The following is a 27,357-nucleotide window of genomic DNA, read 5'->3' as shown; positions in this document are numbered from 1 at the left end:
GGATTGACTAACTCACAATTTGTTTTGTGTATTTTTAGCAGATGAAGATGATGATGATGGGGATGATGAAGATGGAAGTGGAATGCTGGAAAAGTACATGGAACACATGCAAGATGATGATGATGATGATGATGATGACGAAGAAGATGATGAAGAAGAGCATCAAGATGATGATGACGAGGATCTCATTGGAGATGATGGTTCACAGATGTCCAGCTTGGTCTCTAAAATGAAGGGCACAGATTTTATGAAACTCACAGAGGGAATGGATGACCTGGGAGACAGTGATGAAGAGGAGGACACTGCTGAAAGTGAAGAAGAGGAAGGAGAGGGTGATGAAGGCTCAGAGGAGGAGATGGAAGAAGAGGAGGAATCAGGCTTGAGGACCTTCTCAAAAGAGAAAGTCGATGAAGAGGTTGAAAAAGGGAGAGCTGTGAAAAATCAGCTTGGTATGTATGCTTGTGCACATTTGCATATGCCAAATAAATGACAAGAAATCATATACAGTTGAATTTTTAGCCCCCTGTTTATTGTTTTCTCCAATTTCTGTTTAACAGAAAGATTTTTTCAACACATTTCTAAACGCAATAGTTTTAATAACTTATTTCTAATAACTAATTCTTTTATCTTTGTCATGATGACAGTACATAATATCTTACTAGATATTTTTACAAGATACTTGTATAAACTGTATCAAATTTCATGCGGCCGCCATTTTAAAAGCGAAATCGAGGCTGCTGAGAGAATAAACCCGGAAGTATCATCTGGAGTCACACAGGAACATTGTGTACCTGGCTGTATATCTTAGCGAAGAAAAAGTGACACAAATTTATCATTTCACTGCCCTCCGAGTGACCAGAAGGTCCGTTCTGAATGGAAAGTGAACGTTAAAAGGGATATCAGACCTCGTTTTCAGACAAGTTAAGGGAAATGGCACTAGTTAGCTAACTCTTTCTTTTCCAAACACACATTTTAGATGCAATTTATCAAACTCAAGTTAATGAACTGATTCTATCACTATATAGGACTTGTCACAATACTGAATTTTGGCATCAATCGGTACTAAAATTAAAGAAACCCCATCCATTCCCGCTAACAATTAAGTGCTGTTGAGCGAGTTCTTTAACAGCAGTATCCACCAGTGATCAACAGAAATGACTGTGATTTGGCCGTGAAGGTCATCAGTTCACTTCACAGATGTTGAGTGCAAACTCAGACGAACAATCCTGCTGATTACTCGACTGATCTTCGCAGCTTTAAAACGCTGCAGTGTCCATGTCTCTGTGTTTGCACTTGATGAAGAATGGTGAACTGATGACCTTCACAGCCAATCAGAGTCATTGCTGTAGAGTACTGGTGAATACTATTTCAAATCAGTGGTGTTTAAGAACGCGCTCAACAGCGCTTAAATGTTAGCGGAAAATGGACGTTTTTAAAATTTCAATATTGTGACAACAATATTACAGACAACATGAGGTTGTGCTACAGAGGACTGCATTGTTTGATCGCTCACCAGATTACATAGGCTGAAGCAGGGAAAACACCCCACTGTGTTTACCTGATGCCATGAACTGAAGCCTAGGAAGACAATTAAGCGTATTACTCCTAAAGAGATTGTGATTTTGTTTAATGTCTAATATGTTTAGAATTGTTTTAAACTTAACTGAATGATATTAAAGTGATGTTTACACCATATCTGCATTTTGAAATCGTGGCAACTGCTTTAGGTTTGTAGTATTGCCATGTTTATAGTTCTGATCCTATTCTGCAGCCTCACTTTCATTTTTTAAAATGGCGGTCATGTGATATGGCATATTCAGCCTAAAGTGCATTGTAAAGGCTTAACTAGGCAAGTTAGGATAATTAGGCAAATCATTATATAAACTTTGGTATGTTCTGTAGACAATCTAAAAAATGTAGCTTAAAGTGGCTAATACTTATGACTTTAATATGGTTTTAAAGACTTTCTCCAGAAAAGAAAATATTGTTGGAAATACTGTGAAAAATTCATTGCTCTGTTAAATGTCATTTGGGGAATATTTAAAAAAGAAACGAAAATTCACAGGAGGGCGAATAATTCAGACTTTAACTGCATATAGTAATCTGAGAAGTAGAATTCAAATTGATGGTGTTTTTAAATGTTCACAGCTCTTTGGGACCTGATGCTTGAAAGGCGGATCAAAATGCAGAAAGCTCTTGTGACAGCCAATCAGCTTCCACAACCACAAACATTCTCGGAGTTCAAGAGCAGGGGAGGGGGTGAATATGCTGATGCTTTGAAAAATAGTAAGTGAATTTACCTTATTTGACTGAGAATATATATATAAAAAAAGATGTTCAGTATCCTAACTATTCCTATAAAAGTTGAAGTCAGGAAATTAATTGGGTGCGCACCTCCTGAATGTAACTTTTGCATTGCATTGGGAATATCATAATCCTGTGAATCGAATTATTCATTTGTTTCCAAGAAATTACTAACATTTTTGACATAAAAGAAAAGGCTCTCCTTACCTTTTTTATTGAACATGCATGGAATTGATTAAATATTCTGACACAAAATATTTTTTTTTTAAATCTAAAAATAAAATATATTTTTTTGTATTTTTCTGAAACCAATGGCACATGTTTGCTTTTGTTTTGTGTTCTCTTAAATCTTTAAAAAAGTTTTTACAATTTTCTTGACTAGGTCTTAGGGCTGGGTCGATAAAACAGTATCATGATTTATTAATCGTACACCATTGTCAATAAGGATTTAAAAAAAAAGTTTGGTATGAATATTATATTAAAAAGTAGCTGCTGAGCACGTGCCTTGGAAGCAATGCCAATAAGCTTAGGGTTTTTTCCAATTGAGGTGCACGGGCGTCGTGTATTTTCCAGGCGCTACTAGTTGAAAACGTTTCAGAATGCAGCTTGCGCACTGCAATTTATGTAAGTAAAACGAACTAATCTGCTTCACACTTTGTATGCAATATACATATTTTAGTAATAACGGAAGACTCAGACAAACACAGAGCACCCAAACACTGCAGTGCTTTTTCATTACTTCTTAAATACAAACTAGTATCGGAACCACAGCAATGGTTTGTTCATTTGTCATCCTCTGAGGAAACGTTTGATGGTCGCCTGGTTATGAGAGACGCCAGAGGAGCGTGAGCACGAAGCGCATTGAAAATGGTGAACGAAACCGAATCCACATATTCACGTGTTTTTAGACGCAACGGACTCCGAACTTTGTGAACGGACTCCGGTTGGGTTTCACCACCTTAGACTAGAATAACAACACACACGAAAATGAGTGCCATGACAAGCAGCAGTGAAGAGATTGTAAATAAAAACGGATGTAAGGATGTCGCCAGAGTGGCTCTTAGGTTTCTTTTCTGGTGCATCCCAGCCACTAGCTCCCCATCTGAAAGATTTTTTAGCATAGGGGTGATATAGTCAATTAACTTCACAATTTGCTATGTTGCTGTATGTATTTGAATAATGATGGTTAGTTCCTTTACTTCAAAGCCCAGATTTGATTATCATAATTTGTTTTGTTTATAGAGCTTGTGCTTTACTGTATCATTATTATTCACACCTTATAGAGATGTTCATCAACCTTAAAGTTTGCTTTGATTGTTGAGCGTTTACACTTTATCATTGCACACACTTTGTAACATTTTATTTATTAAGTTAATTTTTTTGAACACTCATGTTTATTTTATTATAAGACATGAGACGAGATTTTTTTTACTATTAAAAGTATTTTCATTAGTAATGTTGGTAAATTAAAATAAAGTAGTTAAAAAAATCCTAATATTCCTAAATGGATTGTAAAAAAAATATTTAATAATTATCGATATCGAATGATATTAAACATTATATCTTGATAAATTACAATTTACAACAAAGGATTACAAATTACAACAAATAAGTAAAAACAATTATTTTATTAAATAATAATAATAATTAAAAAAATATATATATTTTGAATCAAATAAATACAATTTTGGTATAAGCGAGCTTAAAATCTCCCATCCTGTGTCTAATTTTGAGTCCACCATCACAGAGGAATCATTTGACCATGCAGTTAAATTTGCCAGCTTTATAATCATTCAAACTTGACGTCTCCTGTGCAGTCAATCAACACCCCCCAAGGAAGCACAACCCCAACATCACTTACAGTTTGAATTTCAGGAGTCTTCTGGCTCTGAGCAATTAATACATTTGTGCACCTTCTTTCTCAAGCAGAACTGGGTGCTTAGAGAGGCTGCCTGCTTCTCATTTGCATATTTATTGCACTGGTCCTTTAGCCAGCAAATGATTGATGTGGGGCCGTCCTCCTGAATTCTGAACAGTGTGTTGCTTTGGAATGAAAGGGACTGGGGTTTCTGTGCATATGCACTTTTGATTAGCAGTAAAGATGACAATCTGTGCACAGCCCCCTCAACCTTTTTTTATTTATTTCTGCTCATTATGTAAAGGGAATTTTATCAAATGCTGGATGGTTTGGTTATTTGAGGTGGTACATTTTCTATAAAAATATATATTTAACTTTTTATTTTTAGTTATTGTTAATAGAATTTTTTTAATGTAAGCTTTGTTTTTTTATTTATTTGTCTTGTTTTTTTGTTATCATTGACTTTAATTTTTTCTTTTCTGTTTTGATATTTTGCCTTGAGTTATTATTTATATATATTTTTAATTATTATTTTTCTGTTTAGCTCTGACTTGTTTGGTGATTTGCTTTGCCGATTTTAGCTAGAGAACTGGGGTCTATTCTTCGTACGTGGATTACTCCGTTAGCTGGATTTGGATATTGACGATTTGACATGATCCATGATCGTTTAGTTTTTCAAAAATCATCTGAGACTTGTTGTCATAGCAACAGTTCTGCTAGCTAGTTAAAATATATATGTTAATAAAACTTATGCAATCTGCACTCTGAAATAAAGAACAAAGACTGCCACCTGGTGGTTTAAAGAGAAAATTTATTAATATGAACTTTTTAGACACAAACGGGTACATTCACAATATTCGACTTAAAAAAAAAAAAGAAAATAAAACAAAGGATAATAATTTATGCAGTCATGCATGTGTTTTGACCGCTAATATACTAGTGATTTCATGCTTCAAAAAAGTTGCAGACACCTTTACCGATATCAAAATGCTTTTTTGATGCAAAATTAATTTATGCAGTTATTCCTTGCGTCGATTAAACAACTTGAGTAGGCCTAGGCTACTATAATAAAGAAAATCTTCTCTAAATGTAGAACTAAATACATGGATATGCATTGAAATACATTATGAACACTCTTGACACATGAAAGTGTAAAGCCTGCAGCTCACAACAAATGTGTAAAGTTATTGCGCATCATATTTACAAACCGTTTACTGCTAATTTTATGTGATTTTGCTCACATGGATAATTGAATATTAATCAGATGATGTCATTAAGCTGCTGTGCCGTCAGCCAATCATTGCATTGCTGATCATCAATTCGAGGATCGATAGATCTGTCCTTCACAACACGCACAACAATCTCAGATCAGTTTATCCAGACATTTTAATCTGATTCACGAACTTGTTTGAAGAACCAAATTAGCCAGAGATCAGTTGATCATATGATCCTAAAGATCTGTTAGGTTTGTATTCAGTGAGCATATCTGCCATGTATTAAGGTCCTAGGCCATTTAGTGATTTATAAACAAGTAATAATATTTTAAAATCTGTTCTCAATGTAAGTGGGAGCTGAGGACAGGTGTGATGTGCTCTGATTTTCTGGTTCTGGTCAGAATCCTGGCCACAGCTTTCTGGTAGAGCTGCAGCTGAGGAGTCCATTACAGTAATCCACCCTTCTGCTGATAAAAGCATGAAGAAGTTTCTCTAATTCCTCACTGGAAACAAGGCATCTGATTCTTGTAATACTTTTGAGATGATGGTATACTGATTTAGTAACTGTTTTGCTATGAAACTCATATGACTCCAGAATCACACCAAGATTCTTGACATTATTTTTTGTTGTTTGACACTTAGAGCCAAGGTACGCATTCACCCTGAAAACCTAATCTCTGTTCCCAAATGCAATGACTTCAAAAACACAAAACTTATGCTATATTGACGCGAGTATGCAGCTGTATCACGTATAGACTTTGTCACCTGGAATCGGTACCTTGTTTGATGGCTTGTGTGCCTTGAGTGGTCAAATTTATTTCTTCACGCATCTTGATGTTTATAACGAACGGGGTACAGGAAAGACTAAGATCAGAAGAGGTGGGTTTTGTAATGACCCTGCTTTTACAGAAGTGTGCTGAATTGATGTCATAGCTGACATGTGCTGTTTGATAAGCTCATCTGTGTGTTGTAGGTCATAAAGCTCTGAAGGCTCTACAGAGGTCTCTGCTGGAACTTCAAGATCTGCTGCTCCACCAAAATAAGGAAACAAGAGCCATCTCTCAGGGCAAAACATGGGGAGATAGCAGGTAACAAATCCTGCTTTAACTTTTTTAATAAAGATAATGTTGACAAAATATTACCAGATAAATTTATACATTGAAATAGGCTATATATTGTAACAAAGCATACCATAATAATATGATGGTGTGGCAGACTCGATCCAATTAATGGGTAAATACTATAGATATGGGCTGGTATAAGTTTCTGACCGTATGATAACCTTGGATAAAGATATCACGGTTTCACGGTATCACAGTATTGTGATTACTGCTCTAAAAAATATTCTTTTTAAATGTCTTGGTAAAAAGCAACAAGTTTTTTCCCCATTGAACACAATATGTTTTATTTTGGGAGACATTTATAATATTTTGGAGTAGTAAATGTGTCAGACTAAATAGTTAAAATAAATAAATTACATCTGCTCTCTTCATTAGATTCAAAAACACAGATTTCTTTGCAAAACATAAAAAATACATTAAAAAACCCTTACACACACCTTAGGAATGGTATAACCGGAAATTTTTGCAGTTTTAAAACCTTGACTTTTCCAAACTGCGGTAAACCTTAAAACGGGTTATCTACTGATGTTTCTTGAAGCTTTCAACACTATAAAAATATACATTCATTAATGACTTCAGAAATCAGCTCAAGAGCTGAACAAAGTACAAATATATCAATTTAAAATCCTGTTTGTAAACTTTTGTCATATTATTATTATTATGCACACGCAGCAAATTACGCAACATTTCTGGAAACAATAAACATATCTACAAATGTTAAGCACTTTCGAGAAAGAGCTGCTAAATAAACTGGTAAACCTTAAAATCTATGATAAACCCTATCCATCACTACATGCACAGTTCATTACTACCACAGTCATTATTACTCTGAAACTAAACCTGCAATACCTGTCAAAATAAAAGCCCCTTTTTTTGTAAGACACATACCTTTGACACAGCAAGTACACAGCAAATTAGAAAATAGATTACAATAAAGACTGTTCCACATGGTGTTCTTCTAATTGTTTTGCAGTGTTATGGAGCTGTCACGTAAAAAAGAATTTAATATATTTGTTATTTTACGTTTTTGACACTTCTTCAAATGCAAATTGTGAAATATTAATGAAACGTTTTTTGTGATGCCTTTTAACACAATTAGCTCTATTTTAATGATCTAGACGCAAAGTCCAGGGCGCAAAAGCATTAAGGGCGTGTCTCAATCCACTTTTGCTATTTTAATGATGGAAAAATCTGCTTTGCGCCACAGCGCATGGTCTAACAGGGTTGAGCTTATTCTCTTAAGTTATAGGAGTGTTTTGAGAAAAACCATACAGAGTCTCATCTCCCATTCCCTTTAAGAGTCAGTTGTGTCGCCCCATAGCGCATTTGCTTTCACTTTCACTCTCTTTCGTGGATAAGGAAACATGTTGTATGCACAGACATCCATTAGCCTACATAATTAATTTCATTTGTTAAGCGCAAAGCTTTGTTTCAAAAATATTTCTAAATTCAGTTCTAATTTCCAGCAAACGAATAAATGAACAATAATAACGAAGTTATATCCAAAAACACATGCTATGCCCCATATGGTCCAAAACCTGACAGGTGGACAAATCTAAGCTTGTTTTTAATAAAACAAATATAAATATGCATATAATAAATACTACTACTACTACTAATATTATACATAAGCAAATTGCCACAACCACCCCCTGAGATGAAGGCATGAAAGCAGTGGTTTACAGTGGTTTTTTATATTTGTATACAATATAATATTTTTAGTAATATTTTATTTCTTTTTCATTTGTAAAGATATTTGCATATTGCTGTACATCCTGTGTGTATTAAGCAATGTGTAAGGGAGGCACAGAACTAACACACTCTGTGCTGGACTTTAGACCTGCTCTCAGCTGGTCTATTGTGTAGTCTATTTTAGTTCCTCAAAATAGCAACGCACCAGCAATGCGCTTAACACAGCTCCTTTTTCAGACCAGAACGCCTATGGGCGCACGTATGAGCACAGATGCATTTGCTATTTAAACAGCGTAGTGCAAAACATCAAAATGACACTTGCGTTGAGCTGAAACTAGCAAATAACATTTGCCTGCGCCGAGTGTATGATTGGGCCTAATATGTTTCAGCTTGACTATAAACTAAGGCTGCTTCTGAAATCGCCTATTACTCAGTAGGTACTGCATTTGAACTTAAATGTACTAATCGACCATTAAAAAAGTATGTTCTATACAGTATGAATGTGAGTAGTATGAATTGAACTTGGATGTACTACATCCGCCATTTTGTCATCACGTGACCTACCCACGTCAGTTGGTTTACTTCACTCCCATTCATGAATTCTCTCGCTGTGCATCATGGGATAGCGCATCGTCCATTGTATGCGCACTTCAGAATCTCGCCTGAAGTAGTAGGTCATGCGGGTACTTCTCGCATACTGATTTTGAATTCAATGAATTTGGACATACTACTCAGCTCACATACTGTTTTTAGCCTACTATATAGTATGGAAGTATGCAATTTCGGATGCAGCCCAAGTATGTCATTTTTCCTAACACTTTATTTTAAGTAACAATTCACATAATTTATTACTGGATTTTTACCTGCCTATTACTAAGATGTAAGATGTTTATCACTTATAAAGTATGACCTCATTTAGCATCCCTAATCCAACCCAATACCTAAACCCAAATAATACTTTAACAGTTATAAATAAACAGCTAATTATAGTAGTTTGAGCTTAAAGTCGGTTTGTTAAAGGTTGGTTAATGGCATGGATTGCAGTGAATTTGTGGTGATTGAAGTGGTGACCTATTTTCTTTATTTCGCGCTCAGCAGTGCTAAAGATGATGATGAAGAGATTAATAGTGAAGATGATATGGATGAAAATGAAGGTGATGACCAAGAGGTAGAACAGAAAGCAGCTCGAAACGGACCTCCCAAACGAAAACTGGAAATGACAGATTATCCAAACTTTATGGCCAAACGCTTTGCTGCATTTCAACCATATCGTGATGCCACTCTGCAGAAATGGTACGACAAGACACGGCTAACAACAGGGAAGAACAATAAGGTAAAAAGATAATAACACTGCTTGTTAGCTACTTGTAGAAATTCATTAGTAATTTACAGTCTCTTTGTTTTTCTGCCACACAGGGTTTTGGAGCATTTGACAGAAACATACTGACGCAGGTGGAGCAGGTTTTAATGGACAAAGAGAGGCTGGTGAGGCGTACACAGACGCGCAGGTCTGAATACAGAATCCTGGGAAAACCAGAGCCCGTCACTCCTGAAATAGACAACACCATCACAGAAGGAGAGGTCAGACACTGCTATGCTTTTACAGGAATTATTCTCTATTAAATCAATCTACTCTGTAGTTGTTAATGTTAAAGTTGAAAAAAGATTAAGGTTTGACATTTTTGTTGCCAGCAAGTTTTTAATATATCTCATAATTTAAAAGCAATGTACATTTAATAACATGATTATGGGTGGAAGGAAAAAAAATCGATTCATTGATGCATAGTGATTCTTTCTGTAGCGACTCTGAATCTATTCTCAAAAGTTCAGAATCGATTCTGTATTCTAATTCAGATTGCGATGGGCGTGAGCTAGAAACAGAAAATAATATATATTGACTAGCACATTTACTTATGCTGATGAATTCACTTAATTTGGACAAATATGGGCAATTTAAGAATTTTAAAGCTCAAACAACACCTCGCGTCATCATTGTCATGGAGTGTGAAAGAAAGTGCTGAAAATAAATTAGGAATGCACGATACCATTTTTTGGATTCGATCTCAATCCTGAGTATCGACCGATACAAAATTGATCCCGATACTGAGCCATTTTTTAAATTTTTTTTAGGCATAGTCTCTATAGTTCTGTGATAAACTCAAATAATGCATCTTATTTAGTAAAATAACAGACCTATACCTACTGTATACGACCAACGACACAATCTAACTAAAAACATGATGCTTGATGTAAACTAGGCTAAATTATTTTAGCATTCGTTATGACATTTATCTGCTATGGTCCAGCTTATGTTAAGATTTTTCTTTGAAATCTGTAATAGGCTACCGCTATTCACCCTTATAAAAACACAAACTGGTCTGTTAAATCAAATCTTAATATAAATAAAATGACAGTGAAATATTAAGTTTCAGAGTAGCCTATATTAGGCTAAATAATTTTCTGTTTATGACAATCCATATTGAGCCCGTCAGTTTTACTTTTATTAATTTAATCAACTACTTTTTTGACCACATTGAGTCAGGCTTTACAAACTATTCGCAGCACTCAAAGTATTCCCCTAGGAAGAATAAACTCAGCCGGAAGGATGAGAGAACAGAAACTTTTGATATCACAGAATATTTTAATGGAGCGGTGCATCTGTGCAGCCGGTGCGTGAATGACACTCTTGATGCTTCACTGAGACACAGCGCGCAGCCCTCCGGTATCTGCAAAAACTTTCAAAACTTACCAACACAAAGGGAAGAAATCAGTGCGTTGAGGATATGTCCAATGTATTATTGAACCTTTTTTAATTAACATTTTCAGGGAGGTCTACTTTGCGTGTGAAAAACATGTAATAATCGTCTCTATATTGCGAATGTGATCTGCTGATCGAACAGACACAGCGCAACATGATTTAGAAACGGCAGTGAAGTCCTTGTTGTAGGGCAAAATGAATCCATTTAATGCAAAACTAAATGCATTTCTCCACTGATTACTTACATTAACAGGAACCAATAGTCTTGAAGAACATTTTTCGTGTTGTGAATGAATGGAGAATGATTAACAGGCGCGGTGTTAGGAATCGCTGAAATTAACATGAATTTAAGCACTTGAATATTTGTCTGTGCTTCACATTGAACTGTACAATGGCTTCAGAAAATTTAGGATATAGTAGGCATATATGACAACTTTCTATTCAATTCACCTTTATTTGTATAGCGCTTATACAATGTAGATTGTGTCAAAGCAGCTTCACATAAAGGGTCATAGTAAATAGGAACAGTGTAGTTCAGTTTGTAGTGTTTAAGTTCAGTTCAGTTTAGCTCAGTTCAGTGTGGTTTAATAATCACTACTGAGAGTCCAAATATTGAAGAGCAAATCCAATGATGCGCAGCTCTATAGATCCCGAACCATGCAAGCTAGTGGCGACAGCGGAGAGGGAAAAAAAACTTCACTAAATGGCGAAAGTGAAGAAAAAAAACCTTGAGAGAAACCAGGCTCAGTTGGGCACGACCATTTTAATTTCTCCGCTGGCCAAACGTCTTGTGCAGAGCTGCAGTCTCAGTGGCGGAGGCTGGAAGCTGGCCTCAGCGAAGACTCGTCTGTCTCTGAAGCATCACAGAGGGCGTCTAGGCCCTTGTAATAGGCTACCTTCAAGGCTTTTGTTGACTTATAAATGACACAGAAAATAGCGCATGCGCAAGATCAGATTTGGATCGTTACCAGCTGGCCGATACCCGATCCAGCAAAAATATGCGGTATCAAACCGATATCTGATCCAAATATCGGGATCGGTGCATCCCTAAAATGAAACCTTGTGTTCTACTATGTTTTAAAGCTAGTTCTAAAAATTCTACTATCATTTCCTAATTATTTTTTACATAAACTTTTGCTTCAACTTTATTAAAAGTAAAAAAAAACCTGAAAAAAGAACAGTTCTTGGAATGAGAACTCTTTCAATATTACATCCAGAGCTTGTTTGTGAAGAATATGACTTGGTTAAAATATTATCAAACTGTTTAACTATTTTAAGATGGCAGTACATGGATTTACATGGATTACATGGATACATAAATTTCAGTCTTAAACCAAACTCCACTTCTGGTTAAAATGTTAAGTTAGAAAGATGTATTTGCACAGTCGAAGAAATAGGAAAAAAATGTAGGTCAAGAACTGTTTTGGAATTGAACCGTGACTGCCAGAATCAGATCGGATCATAAAGATTCCCACCGCTAAACACAATTATTTAAAAAAAAAAGATACTAAACTTCACCCTGTGTTATTTCAGGCGGCTGAACTAGCAGTAAAAGCCAACATGCACCTCAAAGATCTGGACGAGGACATTTTTGATGATGATGATTTTTATCATCAGGTAAGAAAACCATCCAGTTAATTTGTCATTAATAACTGCAGTGTTGTAGTAGCTATTTTTTTACCACAAAGTTTGCATGTTTAAAACATCAAGACGTTTTCAAGATATACCCATAACCTTTTCGATTCTATTTCTTGAATACCGTTTGCTTTGGTATCTAAATCGTTTAGAAATGGTCTCATTTATTTTCAGAGATATTGAGATCTCAACATGGCTCTGTGAATAAATTGTAAAAAAAACAATTGTAGGTTAGATTGCATATAGCTGATAGGAATGATTCTGAGATATGATAGTTCAGGATTGTCTAAACAACAAATAATCTCATTTCATTCTGAAATATTCTGAAAGTAATTGCATAGAAAATACCATTATCATTATTAATACCAAAGCATTATCTTTCCAAAGTTTGTTTGGCTGTAACTCGGGAAGTATATTTTATATCTCTTATGAACGAGCTTTCCATTTTATAAGTGTCCCCATTAAAGCATAATGCTTCAACAATTGCTAAATACAACAAATTTTACTAATAAAACGGCCTGTCTTTATGTAAAAATAAAATGACAATGCCATCTTTCTAGAGTAATATATCTCAGGTGAAATTTGCCTTTTCAAATGCAATCTAAACAAAAAAGATTAAAGAGTAAATATGAATTAATGACCTATGGATTTCTTTCACTTGAATAAAAATAAATAATAATTTCCGTAAAATGGTAGACTTACAGATGCAATGTCAGGGTTTTCTAAAGCTCTTTTTCTTTTGCACAGCTTCTCAGAGAGCTTATTGAGCGCAAAACAAGTGCAACAGACCCCAATGATCAAGTGGCCATGGGAAAGTGAGTGTGTGCGTGTGCATGTATATGTTTCATACATTGTACAAATTTGACTAAAATAAGTCCACGTTCAATCTCACAGGCAGTGGCTTGCTATCCAGAAACTGCGTAGTAAAATCAAGAAGAAGGTGGACACCAAAGCCAGCAAAGGCAGAAAGATCAGGTAAACCTTCATTTAACAACTTAAAATGTGTTCAATGTGCTGACCATTGTGTTTGATTATCAATGCAACCCTCTTCTCCCACTCTTCACACACTGATAGCAACACCGCAGGAGAAATGCCAGCATATATATATATATATATATATATATATATATATATATATATATATATATATATATATATATATATATATATATATATATATATATATATATATATATATATATATATATATATATATATATATATATATATATATACACACATACATACGGTGCTCAGCTTTGAAATGAAATGAACATTAACTAAATTAAATAATAAATATAGCATTAAAATACTATAGAGCTAACTAAATAACACTGAACCTGACATACTGATACATACTACTGTAGTATATAAAAATAATACATGTATATATATATATATATATATATATATATATATATATATATATATATATATATATATATATATATATATATATATATATATATATATATATATATAATTTATTTATTTTTTTACTTTATGAACTACAATTGTTTTCATGCAATAGCACAAATATTGCATATCCCATTCTGAGCTATTATAGAATAGGAAAACCATAGAAACACTGATTTGCCATTTTCAAGTATATGCAGTAATGTTGTAATAAACTTGAATTATTTATACAATATAATAGAAGCTGGTGTTCTGTCATTTCTATTGATTTATATGTAAACCTTTTTTTTATTTGTCCAGACAGTTTAGTTCTTGTTAAGAAAAACAATGATTAAGCAAATTATTCATTTTAATTTTGTGGTTCAAATGGCCTGAAATGACCTGTTATTTTTAATGAACTATGTATTTTTGTTTTCACTTGAAAGTTTTTTTTAGGTGTTGATTTACGGGATATCTATAAACTAGTGTGCTCCAAATCAGTGACACAATTCATGCTTAGAAGATATAAATATAAAGTTTGCAGTTATTTCTGCCATTTGCAGTTACTTTCCATATCACATCATACTTCGTTTTCTCATCAAATCTTGGCCAATCAAATGTTCTCTACTATCTGACATGTGCGAACCCCTTCAAGATGCTTCTCATTTGCTCAACCATTCTTACTGGCAGAGCTGTGATTAAAACTAAATGCTATTGAGTGGTAGTTGTTTTTTTTGTTTTTTTTTTAAGAAAGAGAAGCTACTCCATGATCTTGACCTGTTTTTCCATGTCGGTGAGAGGATTTCCCATCAGGACACCAACTAGTGACGCTATGACATAATCATGCCACTAATGAAGCAAGCTCCTGATTGATTAATGTGGTGCAAATGTATGGAAAAGTTCCGATTTTTCAACTCGAGCGATTCGATGCTCAATTTGCGTCATGTCATTCAATTAAATCGATTCATTTGCACCACCTCCATCGCAGGATATCTAATCGCGTCTTTGCATTGACTTAACATGTAAATCACTTACTCCTAATGCTTCATCTGTATCTGGTGTAAATGTACCATTATAGTTTAAGATCACATCAAACTTGAATAAAAATGCATAAAATGAATGAAAATTGAATAAAAATGCACATTTCAAAGCACTTCACAGGACCTTTAACCTAAACAAAATAAATAAAAAGTATTTATTTTTCACCAGGCAATTACTTGTTTTTGTTTAACATAAGTTGGAAGTATTAACATGAATAAAACTGAAATCTAAACATACGTGGATGTATTTTAAAGCCCAAAAACAAATAAAACGACATGCTCAGAATGCCTACAACTTAACAAAATGACATTAAAATACAACCAAATTCAAAATATTAACAAAAGCTATAATAAAATACTGTATACATGATACTAACACAAAATAACAGTAGTGTTGCTGTCATGAATTTACTGCAAATAAAACAAATTGTGTTGTTTTTAAAGCTCTAGTGCAAATTTGGCAGATTGCTCTTACCGTTTTGCTTGTTCTGTTGAATTGCTCTTGCTAGGTATTTTTTACAATAAGGCTAAATGAACTCTGATTTTATTAGATTATCTTACAAAGCTGCTACTTTTTGTGAGCAAATCATCTGAAGGTGTTTATCAGCGTCATCTTAATTCAGTTACATACAGATAGAGGATATTACAGGAATGAGACGGGGTTGTTTCTATTGAGTAAGAAGCAGCAGATATCATCTCTTATCAAACATCTCCTTTAATAGTCTGTTTGTCATGTAAATGAGTTCAGAGTTATGCTATATGTGTGTGTGTGTGTGTTCTGATGGCACAATACACTTTACTCAAGACTATTTGAGCTTATATTTGTCCTTTTTTTTTCAAACTTGTCAGGTTTCACGTTCACAGTAAGCTGATGAATTTTATGGCTCCTATGGACAACAGCAGCATGAGCGATGATGCACGGTAAGTGAAGCCTTACCTTTCATTAATCTGCTGAAAAGCATCTGGTCATACACACCATCCTATTCATATGTTATATACAATTGTTTAAAGGTCTAATTATTACAAGAATTACCTTACCTTAATGTATTTCAGCAGAAAATGATGAATAAGCATGACGTAAAACCAACAGCTCGGATCTCACTTGCAATTGTTGCTAGAAGGGATACAGCTGCATAAGTTAACAAATTATTAATATTATTTATTAAATTACGCATTAATTATATTTGATTAGCATCTACCCCTACCTCAACCCTAAACCCATCCCTCACAGTAATGTAAAAATATCATTTGTTGTACAGTTTCACAAAAATTGACTATTATTGTGAGTATCCTCAGATGTATGCCATATAGATTTCACCACGCTGCAGGAGAGGGTGAAGTCTAGGTGGCATACAGCTGAGGATACTCGCGTCAATATAGCATAATCTAATAAAATACCATTTTATTGGACTATGCTATATTGACGTGAGAATCCTCGGTTGTATCCCATCTAGCTAATAAAATACAATGAATGCATAATTTAATAAATAATATAGTTCTGGTTAACATTTGATCGCAGCTGTATCCCTTTTAGCAACAATGATGGCGCCCATTACCCGTCATATAACAAATAATATGATCATTGTTAAGCTGTTTATAAGACATAATGTATGTTCTATCACATATTTGAGAATCGAAGTATCAGAAATTTCACAATATAATTAAAACATTTGTCAATATTTACAGAAAAGGACGAAAAGAAACCAAATTTGATATATACATAGATCATTGCGATTGGTGGGTCACTGATCAGGAGGGTCAGCTGGAGTAGTTAAAACTCACACGTGAAAGGGTTAAAAATGCCAAGCTATAATAACCTTGGTTTGGAGCAGGATGGTAAATAAATAAAAAGACAAAACTTTCATTTTTGAGTGAACTATCAATGCATTTTTTTATACTTACTGACTGTGTTACTGTGCTGTGGGGACGCCAACAGGAAGGTGTGCGTGTGTGTAATTAAGGGTTGAGTTGTGTGCTTCTCTGTCCTGTCAGGCAGCAGTAATCCTCCTCAAATAGAGAACAGACTAATCAAACACTCTCAGTAGATACGCACATTCACAAACACTCACACATTTCAAAGATTTCACTTTTAATCCCTCTTGTTGTTTTTATGCCTTGGTTCCACAAAGGCAGCACATGTCTGGTGTTTTGTAGCTATTCTTATTGGCACATCAAAACCTAATGCTTTTATTATAGTGCAATACCATTCAAAACTTTTGGGTCAAAAAAAGTATATTTTTAAAATGATACTTATTCAGTAATGAAAGTCAAGTCTGTAGCTCTTTATGCAACAATTCAATTCAATTCAATTCACCTTTATTTGTATAGCGCTTATACAATGTAGATTGTGTCAAAGCAGCTTCACATAAAAGGTCACAGTAAATAGGAACAGTGTAGTTAAGTTTGTAGTGTTTAAGTTCAGTTCAGTTTAGCTCAGTTCAGTGTGGTTTAATAATCACTATTGAGAGTCCAAACACTGAAGAGCAAATCCAACGATGCGCGGCTCTACAAACATAGAACAGGGTTCAACGCTAAGGATTTTTTCTACTGGCCTGATGTTTTAAATAATGTCAAAAGCCAAACATTATTGTAATACATACACTTTTTATTCAGCACAACTTTTTACAACTGTGTGTGCGTGTAGCTGTATGTATGTATGTATGTATGTATGTATGTAATATGTATGTATGTATGTATGTAATATGTATGTATGTTATGTTGTTATGTATGGTGTGTGTGTGTGTGTGTGTGTATATATATATATATATATATATATATATATATATATATATATATATATATATATATATATATATATATATATATATATATATATATATATATATATATATATATATATATATATATATATATATATATATATATATATATATATATAGTGCTTCACTTTTTTTCATAGCACTTCACTTTTTCCACATTTTTTTGTTACAGCCTTATTCCAAAATTGATTAAATTATTTCCTCAAAATTCTACACACAATACTATCTTTAAAATATATATAGAAACCATACACCACAAAACAAACAACAAACAAATCACAATCCTGCAAAACCTTGCCTTGAAGTTGTGATCTTTTCTCTGTAGTCGTGACTATCATTGGTGCAGGTGTTTCAGCGCTCCAGCATATGCAGTGCTGGGTTTGGAGAGGTCTAGAGGAGGGAGATGGAGGATGTGGAGGCAGGATTAGATAGGAGAGGATGGATTGATGAAGAGCTGAGCTGACAGATAGACTTGGCCTGCTGATCATGCTCACAGTGCTGTTCTACTTGAGCACGCACACAACCAAAACATCAAACACTCAAGAGGATGAAAAGAATACAAACACACACTTTTAAGCAAACCGGGAGACAACAGAACATCTGCGTTGCTGTTTTTGCTGTACAAATATATACATATGCATGCATACGTACACATACAACCATGCAGTTTTTGCCAAAAGTGATGATATTATACGGTAAAAATAAATTTGAATGAAAAATAATTATGAAATATAGTGGCATGGTGGGTCACTGGTTAGTAGTGTTTCCTCACAGCATGTTCTCCCCGTGTTGGTGTGGGTTTCCTCCGGGTGCTCCGGTTTCCCCCACAATCCAAAAACATGCAGTATAGGTGAATTGGACGAACTAAAATGGCCGTAGTGTATGAGTGTGTGAATGAGAGTATATGTGTTTTCCAGTACTGGGTTGCAGCTGGAAGGGTATCCGCTGTGTAAAGCACATGCTGGATAAGTTGGCGGTTCATTCCGCTGTGGTGACCCTTTATAATGAATAAATTCAATTCACCTTTATTTGTATAGCGCTTTTACAATGTAGTTTTCAGGGTTTAAGTTCAGTTTAGCTCAGTTCAGTGTGGTTTAATAATCACTACTGAGAGTCCAAACACTGAAGAGCAAATCCATGGATGCGCAGCTCTACAGATCCTGAACCATGCAAGCTAGTGGCAACAGCGGCGAGGAAAAAACTTCACCAATTAGCGAAAGTGAAGAATTAAAAAACCTCGAGAGAAACCAGGCTCAGTTCGGCACAACCATTTCTCCTATGGCCAAACGTCTTGTGCAGAGCTGCAGTCAAGGCACCGGAGGCTGGAAGCTGGACCGTTGCAAAGACTCATATGTCCCTGGAGCGTCACAGAAATCGGTCTCATGCTCTCCACTCCTCTATGACCACCACAGCAGCTGCTCAGGATACGGCCTGGTCCAGGATTCCGGATACCTTGGAATCGTCTCGTCGCAGGTCTTGGGTCGAATCAGTGGCGCTGCATAGCCTGAGGGCCTCGGGAGGAGTATCCCCAGGTGGAAATAGAGAATAAAGAAAATAATTAGCGTAGCTGCTGTTCATAGTGTATATAAACGTGTGTATGCTTTACTAAAAAGATAGGTCTTTAATCTAGTTTTGTACTGCGAGAGTGTGTCTGAGCCTCGGACATTTTTTAGAGCCTCGGACATTATAAATGAATTGAGGTAAGAAGACTTGTAACAATGTATTTTAAAAGAGATGTTTTTTGGCAAAAAAAACTGATTACATTGGAAAAGATGTTCATAATTTTTGTTTTAATTGAGCTTTTTTTTATTTTACAAAAAAAAAAAGAAATGCTTAAATTGTTTTATTTGATTAGAAACAATTTTCTAGTTCATTACTTAAGAAGCATGTTTCAGCATTTTTCACAAATAAAACACCACTATTTATAGCAAATAAAATACTACTAACTAAACTGAAACTACATTAATTGAAATTGCGCTAAAATAAAATTTTGAATAAATATTGATATAAACATTTATAATCAATACTTTTCAAACAATTGGGTTGAGTAAAATATCTTTTAATATTTTGATAGTTTTATTGATCAAGGATGCATTCATCTGATGAATAAATACTTTTAACGCAATTTTTCTATTTATCAAAGAATCATGAAAACGTTGTTGAAAGAATAGATTTTCTAGCAGCAAAATATACACTTACTGGCCACTTTATTAGGTACATCTTACTAGTAGTGGGTTTGACCCCCTTTTGCTTTTAGAACTGCCTTAATCTTTTATGGCATAGATTTAACAAGGTACTGGAAATATTCCTCAGAGATTTTGGTCCATATTGACATGATGGCATCACGCAGTTGCTGCAGATTTGTTGGCTGCACATTAATTATGCGAATCTCCTATTCCACCACATCTCAAAGGTGCACTATTTAATTGAGATCTGGTGACTGTGGAGGCCATTTGAGTACAGTGAACTCATTGTCATGTTCAAGAAACCAGTCTGAGATGATTCGCTTTATGACATGGAGCGTTATCCTGCTTGAAGTAGCCATTCAGACAATTCGTGCACTGTGGTCTATGGACATAATCAGCAACATACTTGGGTAGGCTGTGGTGTTGACATGATGCTCAATTGGTACTAATGGGCCCAAAGTGTGCCAATAAAATATCCCCCACACCATTACATCACCACCACCAGCCTGAACCGTTGATTCAAGGCTGTTGTTGGCGGCAAATTTTGACCCTACCAAATAAATGTTGCAGCAGAAACCGAGACTCATCAGATCAGGCTACGTTTTTCCAATCTTTTATTGTTCAATTTTGGTGAGCCTGTGCAAATTGTAGCCTCACTTTCTTGTTCTTAGCTGACAGGAGTGGCACCCAGTGTGGTCTTCTGCTGCTGTAGCCCATCCGCCTCAAGGTTGAACGTGATGTGCTTTCAGGGATGCTCTTCTACATTCTTGCATTCCTAAGTTGTAACGAGTGCTAATTTGAGTTACTGTTGAGTATATATCAGTTCAAACACCAGTCTGGGGTTATATATACTCAACAGTATATGCTGTACAGTATATACTATATACTCAACAGTATATAATATATACTCAACAGTAACTCAAATTAGCACTCGTTACAACTTAGGAATGCGAGAATGTAGAAGAGCATCTCTGAATGCACATCACGTTCAACCTTGAGGTGTATGATGACCTCTGGCATCAACAAGGCATTGGTGCCCACAGAACTGCCTCTCACTGGATATTTTCTTTTTTCAGACCATTCTCTGTAAACCCTAGAGTTGTGCGTGAAAAACCCAGTAGATCAGCAGTTTCTGAAATACTCAGATGAGCCTGTCTGGCACCAACAACCATGCCACATTCAAAGGGACTTAAATCACCTTTCTTTCTCATTCTGATCCTCGGTTTGAACTGCAGAAGTTCGTCTTGACCATGTCTACATGCCTAAATGCATTGAGTTGCTTAGAAATTTGAGTTAAGGAGCAGTTAGATAGGTGAACCTAATAAAGTGGCCAATGAGTGTGCTATTGTTCAAAATAATTGTTTGTTTTTAGATTCAATAAATACAGCCCTGATAAGCATAAAAATATGACACAAGCCCAAACTATATGACAGTAATACATGTGCAACATTCAGTTAATATTCAGTTAATTGACTAGAATTAGGAAATCAGTCCATTGATGATGCACAGTAAAGGGTCCCAGCAATAGTCAGTGATGGTAGTCAGATTTAAATTTATATATAAATTTTTTTGTCATCACAAAACACTGATAACACTTTTATCAGAGCACAGATGACACAAACTGATGTCTGACCTTTTTACCAGCCACACACACACACACCGGCTTGGTCTTATTTACATAACAATTGTTGAACTACAGTAATAATGATGTATGCCGATGGCATCAGAGAGTGACCGCTGACCTTTGCAGAGGAGGAATTCTCAGCGACCTTTTCCAGATACACATAAACACAAACACTTTCCCTCCGCCGTATCACAACACCAGCTCTATAACACCGACACGCACCACTGCAGCCATGAATGTTAATGCCGTCGATGCAGGAACAACACACACGCACACACACACAGCTTAAGAGATCATCACAATGAATTTGTCTCTGATGGGAAGAGCCTGGTACTCTGGGTTTTCCGGGTTCGGTTGGGATCTGAATGTATGCACGGCGCTGTAATCCTGAACGCTGCTGATGCATTTCTAACAGGGATTTGGGATTAAGTCTGGGTCTGTTGGTCTGCTCTCAGACCGGCCCCTCTGGGACATCAGCACCTTAATCTCGGGGCCACGCTTGTGTGCTTTTGTCCTCTCTGCATTAAACAGGGCCACACTTTATCTATTAGGATTGGTGGCCTTTAGTCACGGATGAGCAGCTTCTCGGGCTCTCCATGCCACTTTGATGGACATTTACTTCTCTAGTTTTATACCCAGCTGTTTTCTGCTCACTGCAGACTCAGTGCCACAGAACACCAACAAAAACCATTCACTTAATATACATGTAAAGGCTAAATTATTAGAATTTTTGTTTCTTTTTCAAATATTTCCCAAAATGATGTTTAACAGAGCAAGGGAAATTTTCACAGTATGTCTGATAATATTGTTTCTTTAGGATAAAGTCTTATTTTTTTATTTCAGCTAGAATAAAAGCAGTTTTTAGTTTTTGAAGGTCAATATTATTAGCCCTTAAGCAGTATTTTTTTTTCGATAGTCTACAGAACAAACCACTGTTATACAATAACTTGCCTAATTCCCTTACCTGCCTAGTTAACCTAATTAGCCTAGTTAAGCCTTTAAATGTCACTTTAAGCTGTTTAGAAGTGTCTTGAAAAATATCTAGTCAAATATTATTTACTGTCATCATGGCCAAGATAAAAGAAATCAGTTATTAGAAATGACTTATTAAAACTATCATGTTTAGAAATGTTATTAACTAATAATTCTGACCTCAACTGTACATGTGAATAGGGGAAATTAGTGGAAGTATCTATTAATATTAGTTTTTCTTTGGCACATTTTTCAAAACAGACTTGGCATTCTCTAAACTTTGAGTGCAAATCTCAAAACTGTTGGCTAAAACTTCAGAACTTTATTGCATGTCTGCGAAATGTAGTTATTCCCCCACAACATTTCATTCATGCTTTAAAACCTAGTTATTGCGTCAGTAATTTGGCCAAGACCACCAAAACATAAAGTGCATTTGTCATTGTGTGAGCCACACTGCTTAAAATGATCAGTTGTTTTTTCACCATGACAGTCAACTATGAAAATGAAGGTGAAAACAATCTGAAACAGTCTGATATTTGTTAAGCAGTCAGTAGTACATAGAAAAAAATGAACATTTGTATTTAGAGAGTATACTTGTGTACAAATTTATCACATGCAAAGTGCATTCTTGCTTGTCCAATTACTGTATTGTATATTTGAATATTATGTATTCTAATGTTGCCACAAATATACAAAAAACTGCTATATATATATATATATATATATATATATAGGCTGTGGATACTTTCAACAAATCTTTTTTCACATTGTCATTATGGTGTATTGTGTGTAGAATGTTTTGGAAATAAATGAATTGAATACATTTTTGAGTAAAGTCTGTAACATAAAAAAGGGGAAAAAGTGAAGCACTATGAATACTTTCCAGATGCACTGTGTGTGTATGTACAGTTGAAGTCAGAATTATTAGCCCCTGTTTATTTTTTTTTCCCCAATTTCTGTTAAATTTTTTTAACACATTTCTAAACACAATAGTTTTAATAACTCATTTCTAATAACTGATTTATTTTATCTTTGCCATGATCACAGTACATAATATTTGACTAGATGTTTTTAAGACACTTCTATACAGCTTAAAGTGACTATTTAAAAAGGCTTAACTAAGTTAATTAGGTTAACTAGGCAGGTTAGGGTAATTAGGCAAGTAATTGTATAACGATAGTTTGTTCTGTAGACTATCAAAAAAAAAAAAAAAAAGCTTAAAGGGGCTAATAATTTTGACCTTAAAATGGCTTTTAAAAAATTCAAAACTGCTTTTGTTATAGCCGAAATATAACAAATAAGACTTTCTCCAGAAGAAAAAATATTCTCAGACATACTGTGAAAATTTCATTGCTCTGTTAAACATAATTTGGAAATATTTAAAAAAAAAGAAAACTTGCTGTTAACAATGTTAAAGATTTTTTACCTTCGCATTTTGACCCATTATTTGCTGTATTTTTTCATGAAGTACTACTATTAATTCATTAGTTACTAGTAAATGTTGTGTATTCTTTAGATACCGCTGCTTATTAGATCATAAGAAGTATTTATTAGGTTCTGTCACTTGTTTACCAGTACTTACTCTCATCCTAGTACTTATTTTAATAATCAGAAAGCTTTTGTCACTAGTAACAAACTTGACATTTTTAACTTTGGCATGTGTGGAGTTCTGTTATCAAATATTCATATAGCAGTAATTATTTATTTGGTTACAATAATTTTAAGTTGGTAGTGCCTATTTTGATACTAGTATTTAATCATTAGATACTAATGCTTTTAGATACTCACACCATACCATGAGAAATAGATTGTAGTTATTAGTTACACACTAGTATTACATTAGTTCATAAGACACTAGTATTCTGCAATTAGAAGTACCTAGTAGGTAATTTGGAGAGAGAGAGAGAGAGAGAGTGGAGTAGGAGGGTTGGGAAATGTCCTCGAGCTGGGATTCGAACTCAGGACGTCCCAGCCTGATCTCACGAGAAAACGTAAGTATTTTACGTTTTTACAGTTTAGTGGCTAATTCGTACGAATTCGTACGAGTTCAGTCGTACGAAATTGTACGATTTTAAAAAGGAGACGTGGCACCTAACCCCACCCCTAAACCCAACCGTCATTGGCGGATAAGCAAATCGTACTAAATTGTACGAATTAGATTGTACGAATTAGCCACTAAATCAAAAAGTTACGAATTGCCGTGAGATTGTGTTGGACGTCCCGACATGCTACTGCACCATATGTCGGCTTGCTAACCACTAGGCTATTGCGCCAACCTCCCTCAGTTTTTTACAACAATATTTGCTTAGTGACAATGTATACAATGAGAAGGTCATTGTTTTTCGTAAATTTTACTTTTGGGTTGAGAAATAGTCATGTAATTGACCTATTGTGTTCTGTTTGTTTCCAGGTCTGAGCTGTTTCGTTCCTTGTTTGCAAATGGTCCAGTGACAACACACTGACGGAAACATCTGTCTTAACATGCTTATACCCCGGGTGTGTGTGTACTACAGATGTCCACACACGCGCACACACTTTTCTGCTGCTCCTGCAGGTGGAATCCTTCAGGAGCCCAAACCTAGTTCCTCCTTTAAATGACTTGCTGTAAATGAAACAGTTGTTTTGATTTGTAAAATGACACATTTTAGTGCCTCTTTAAAATAATTAAAAATAAAATTGTCAATGTCTTAATTGTACTCTTAGTACATGATCAAATCTAGTGAAAGTGATATCTACCTCTTAATGAATTCCCCTGTCTGGAAGCGTTCTGTAATGTTATCTGATCAGTGGTATCAGAGGAACCTTCACCTTCAATTATCTGCTTAAGTTTTCATTATTGTGTCTGTCATAATTCTAATTGGCTATTGAGTTGGCATGATTCAATTTGGTCGTTGGTGGGTAGAAGGAGTATATAGACTGAGAAAGCCACTCAGAGGGGGCTGAATGAGAGAATTATTGGAGAATTGATAAATCAATGAAAGCGTGTTCCTGGATCATTCTGTCTGCCATTTGATTTCTCTTAGTACGAAGATGAGCACTGATTATCTTTTGGTAGAATAAAGGCTTCAAACCCTTCAGGATTTTATCTCAAGCAACAAGCGTTCTGATTTGTTGAAATGAACATGGTTTTCACATGGTAGCCCTTTATTAATAGCAAATATTTAGATTTTTATGTACGTATTTGCAGTCTCCTCGACCTATTTACTAAATTAAATTGTGAAAGGATGGCAAACAATAAAAAAAACAAAACAATCTGCTTTAATTCACCTCCCTGGGAGATCTTTTACGGTGTGTTTCCACAACCCTGTCAAATCTGTGCTCAGTGCTGCTGCCAATGCTACAAGCCCACTGCTCTGGAATGTGTCAACTTTAAGTCTGAGCGCTTCTGTTTTTACCCAGGTGGGTGACAGCGTGTACATTTATCACACATGCAAGAAATAATCAATGCATAAACAGACATACATGGCTCAAGACGTTTGTGTGAACAACGTGTGAAAGAAATGGGATGCTCATTTCGGTTAATTTTGCCGACCGGCAACCGAATATTAACCGTTAATTGGTCAGATTAATATTACAATATTATTTATTAATAATAATAAAAAAAGGAAATGAATTGACGTGTCTATTTTGTGTCCGACACATTAAATACTGCATCTTAAAATACTGATTTATTTTAACATGCGAACAACAGCATACAGAACATCTTCACGCACCAGCAGCGTTTCCAACAGCATAGAAAAAAAAAGAATAAAATAACCAACACAATCTCACGGCAATTCGTAACTTTTTTTAGTGGCTAATTCGTACAATTTAGTACGATTTGCTCATCCTCCAATGACGGTTGGGTTTAGGGGCGGGGTTAGGTGCCACGCCTCCTTTTTAAAATCGTACCATTTCGTACGACTGAACTCATACGAATTCGTACGAATTAGCCACTAAACTGTCAAAACGTAAAATACTTACATTTTCTCGTGAGATCAGGCTGAAATAACCGAATCGAAAACGATTCCCGCGCCGCTCTGCTGCCGGTGTGAATCCCGGTTGTTTAGTCATGGTACAGTCTATGTGCTGTGAAACCGAGGTGTAACTTTTATGCAGAGGTGTAGGCACGCAGCGTGTTTTGCAAGTCAACAAAACTAAAGTTTATATGATGATGATCTCAGTTTGACTAAGCATGGCTATGAAGCAGAAAGGAGGGATAATGAGTCAGAGAGATAAGACTTTCTCGGCCAAAGACGACAGATAATTCCATAAAACCTGCTTTTTTTTTTTGTATTCTAAAGAATTGTCATTAATATTCATGCAAAAGATTTGTTAAGTGATCTTTGTACATCACTCCAGTTGTGTCTTTCTTTACGGTGATTTCTAGTTACATTTAGGATTGATTTCTGTTATTTATTTAGAATAATAATTGTATATTAATAATAATATTGGGCGGTATATTGGCCAGTACTGGGGTTGCGGCTGGAAGTGCGTGCGTATGGTGTGGTACGCCCAGGGTGCCATTTAAACTAGAACCGCCACTGGTCAGGATCCACGAGTATTGATTTAATAGTGATAGAGGAGAGGAAAAGTTACCTTACAAACATGCGAGCAGTTCAAAAGTCCAAAGTGAGTGAGAGAGAGAGCAGTGAGCGAGCCAGAGCTTTCATGTTCTCCCAGGTGTCTGCGTTTTAAAGTAGTTGGAGCATTTGAATTACTCTCACTCGATCGCCTCTTTGGAATATGAGATAAACAGGGTTTCTGCAGATATCATGATGTCAAATTTAAGACTTTTT

General features: G+C 35.2%; 1 protein-coding gene across 4 annotated transcripts in view; it reads left to right on the top strand.

Moving 5' to 3' along the window:
- The window catches only part of aatf (apoptosis antagonizing transcription factor), a 32,710-nt gene extending 6,033 nt beyond the window's left edge, over positions 1 to 26,677 (top strand). Inside the window, exons 3-12 of one of the 4 annotated variants that reach the window (XM_056458615.1) lie at positions 39 to 449; positions 2,149 to 2,286; positions 6,350 to 6,464; positions 9,288 to 9,522; positions 9,606 to 9,770; positions 12,481 to 12,564; positions 13,330 to 13,397; positions 13,477 to 13,557; positions 15,867 to 15,938; positions 24,990 to 26,677. In XM_056458615.1, coding sequence (XP_056314590.1) covers positions 39 to 449; positions 2,149 to 2,286; positions 6,350 to 6,464; positions 9,288 to 9,522; positions 9,606 to 9,770; positions 12,481 to 12,564; positions 13,330 to 13,397; positions 13,477 to 13,557; positions 15,867 to 15,938; positions 24,990 to 25,041 — 1,421 coding nt within the window. In that variant the 3' untranslated portion in view covers positions 25,042 to 26,677. Of the gene's footprint in view, positions 1 to 38; positions 450 to 2,148; positions 2,287 to 6,349; positions 6,465 to 9,284; positions 9,523 to 9,605; positions 9,771 to 12,480; positions 12,565 to 13,329; positions 13,398 to 13,476; positions 13,558 to 15,866; positions 15,939 to 24,989 lie in introns of all 4 variants that reach the window. The other 3 variants (XM_056458614.1, XM_056458613.1, XM_056458611.1) reach the window with 3 other exon arrangements.
- The last annotated feature ends 680 nt before the right edge of the window (positions 26,678 to 27,357 follow it).

Source organism: Danio aesculapii, chromosome 5 (assembly GCF_903798145.1).
Source record: "Danio aesculapii chromosome 5, fDanAes4.1, whole genome shotgun sequence".
In the NCBI taxonomy this organism is placed as follows: domain Eukaryota; kingdom Metazoa; phylum Chordata; class Actinopteri; order Cypriniformes; family Danionidae; genus Danio; species Danio aesculapii.
The sequence above is the reverse complement of the archived record's forward strand: the minus strand, read 5'-3'. Positions and strand labels throughout refer to the sequence as shown.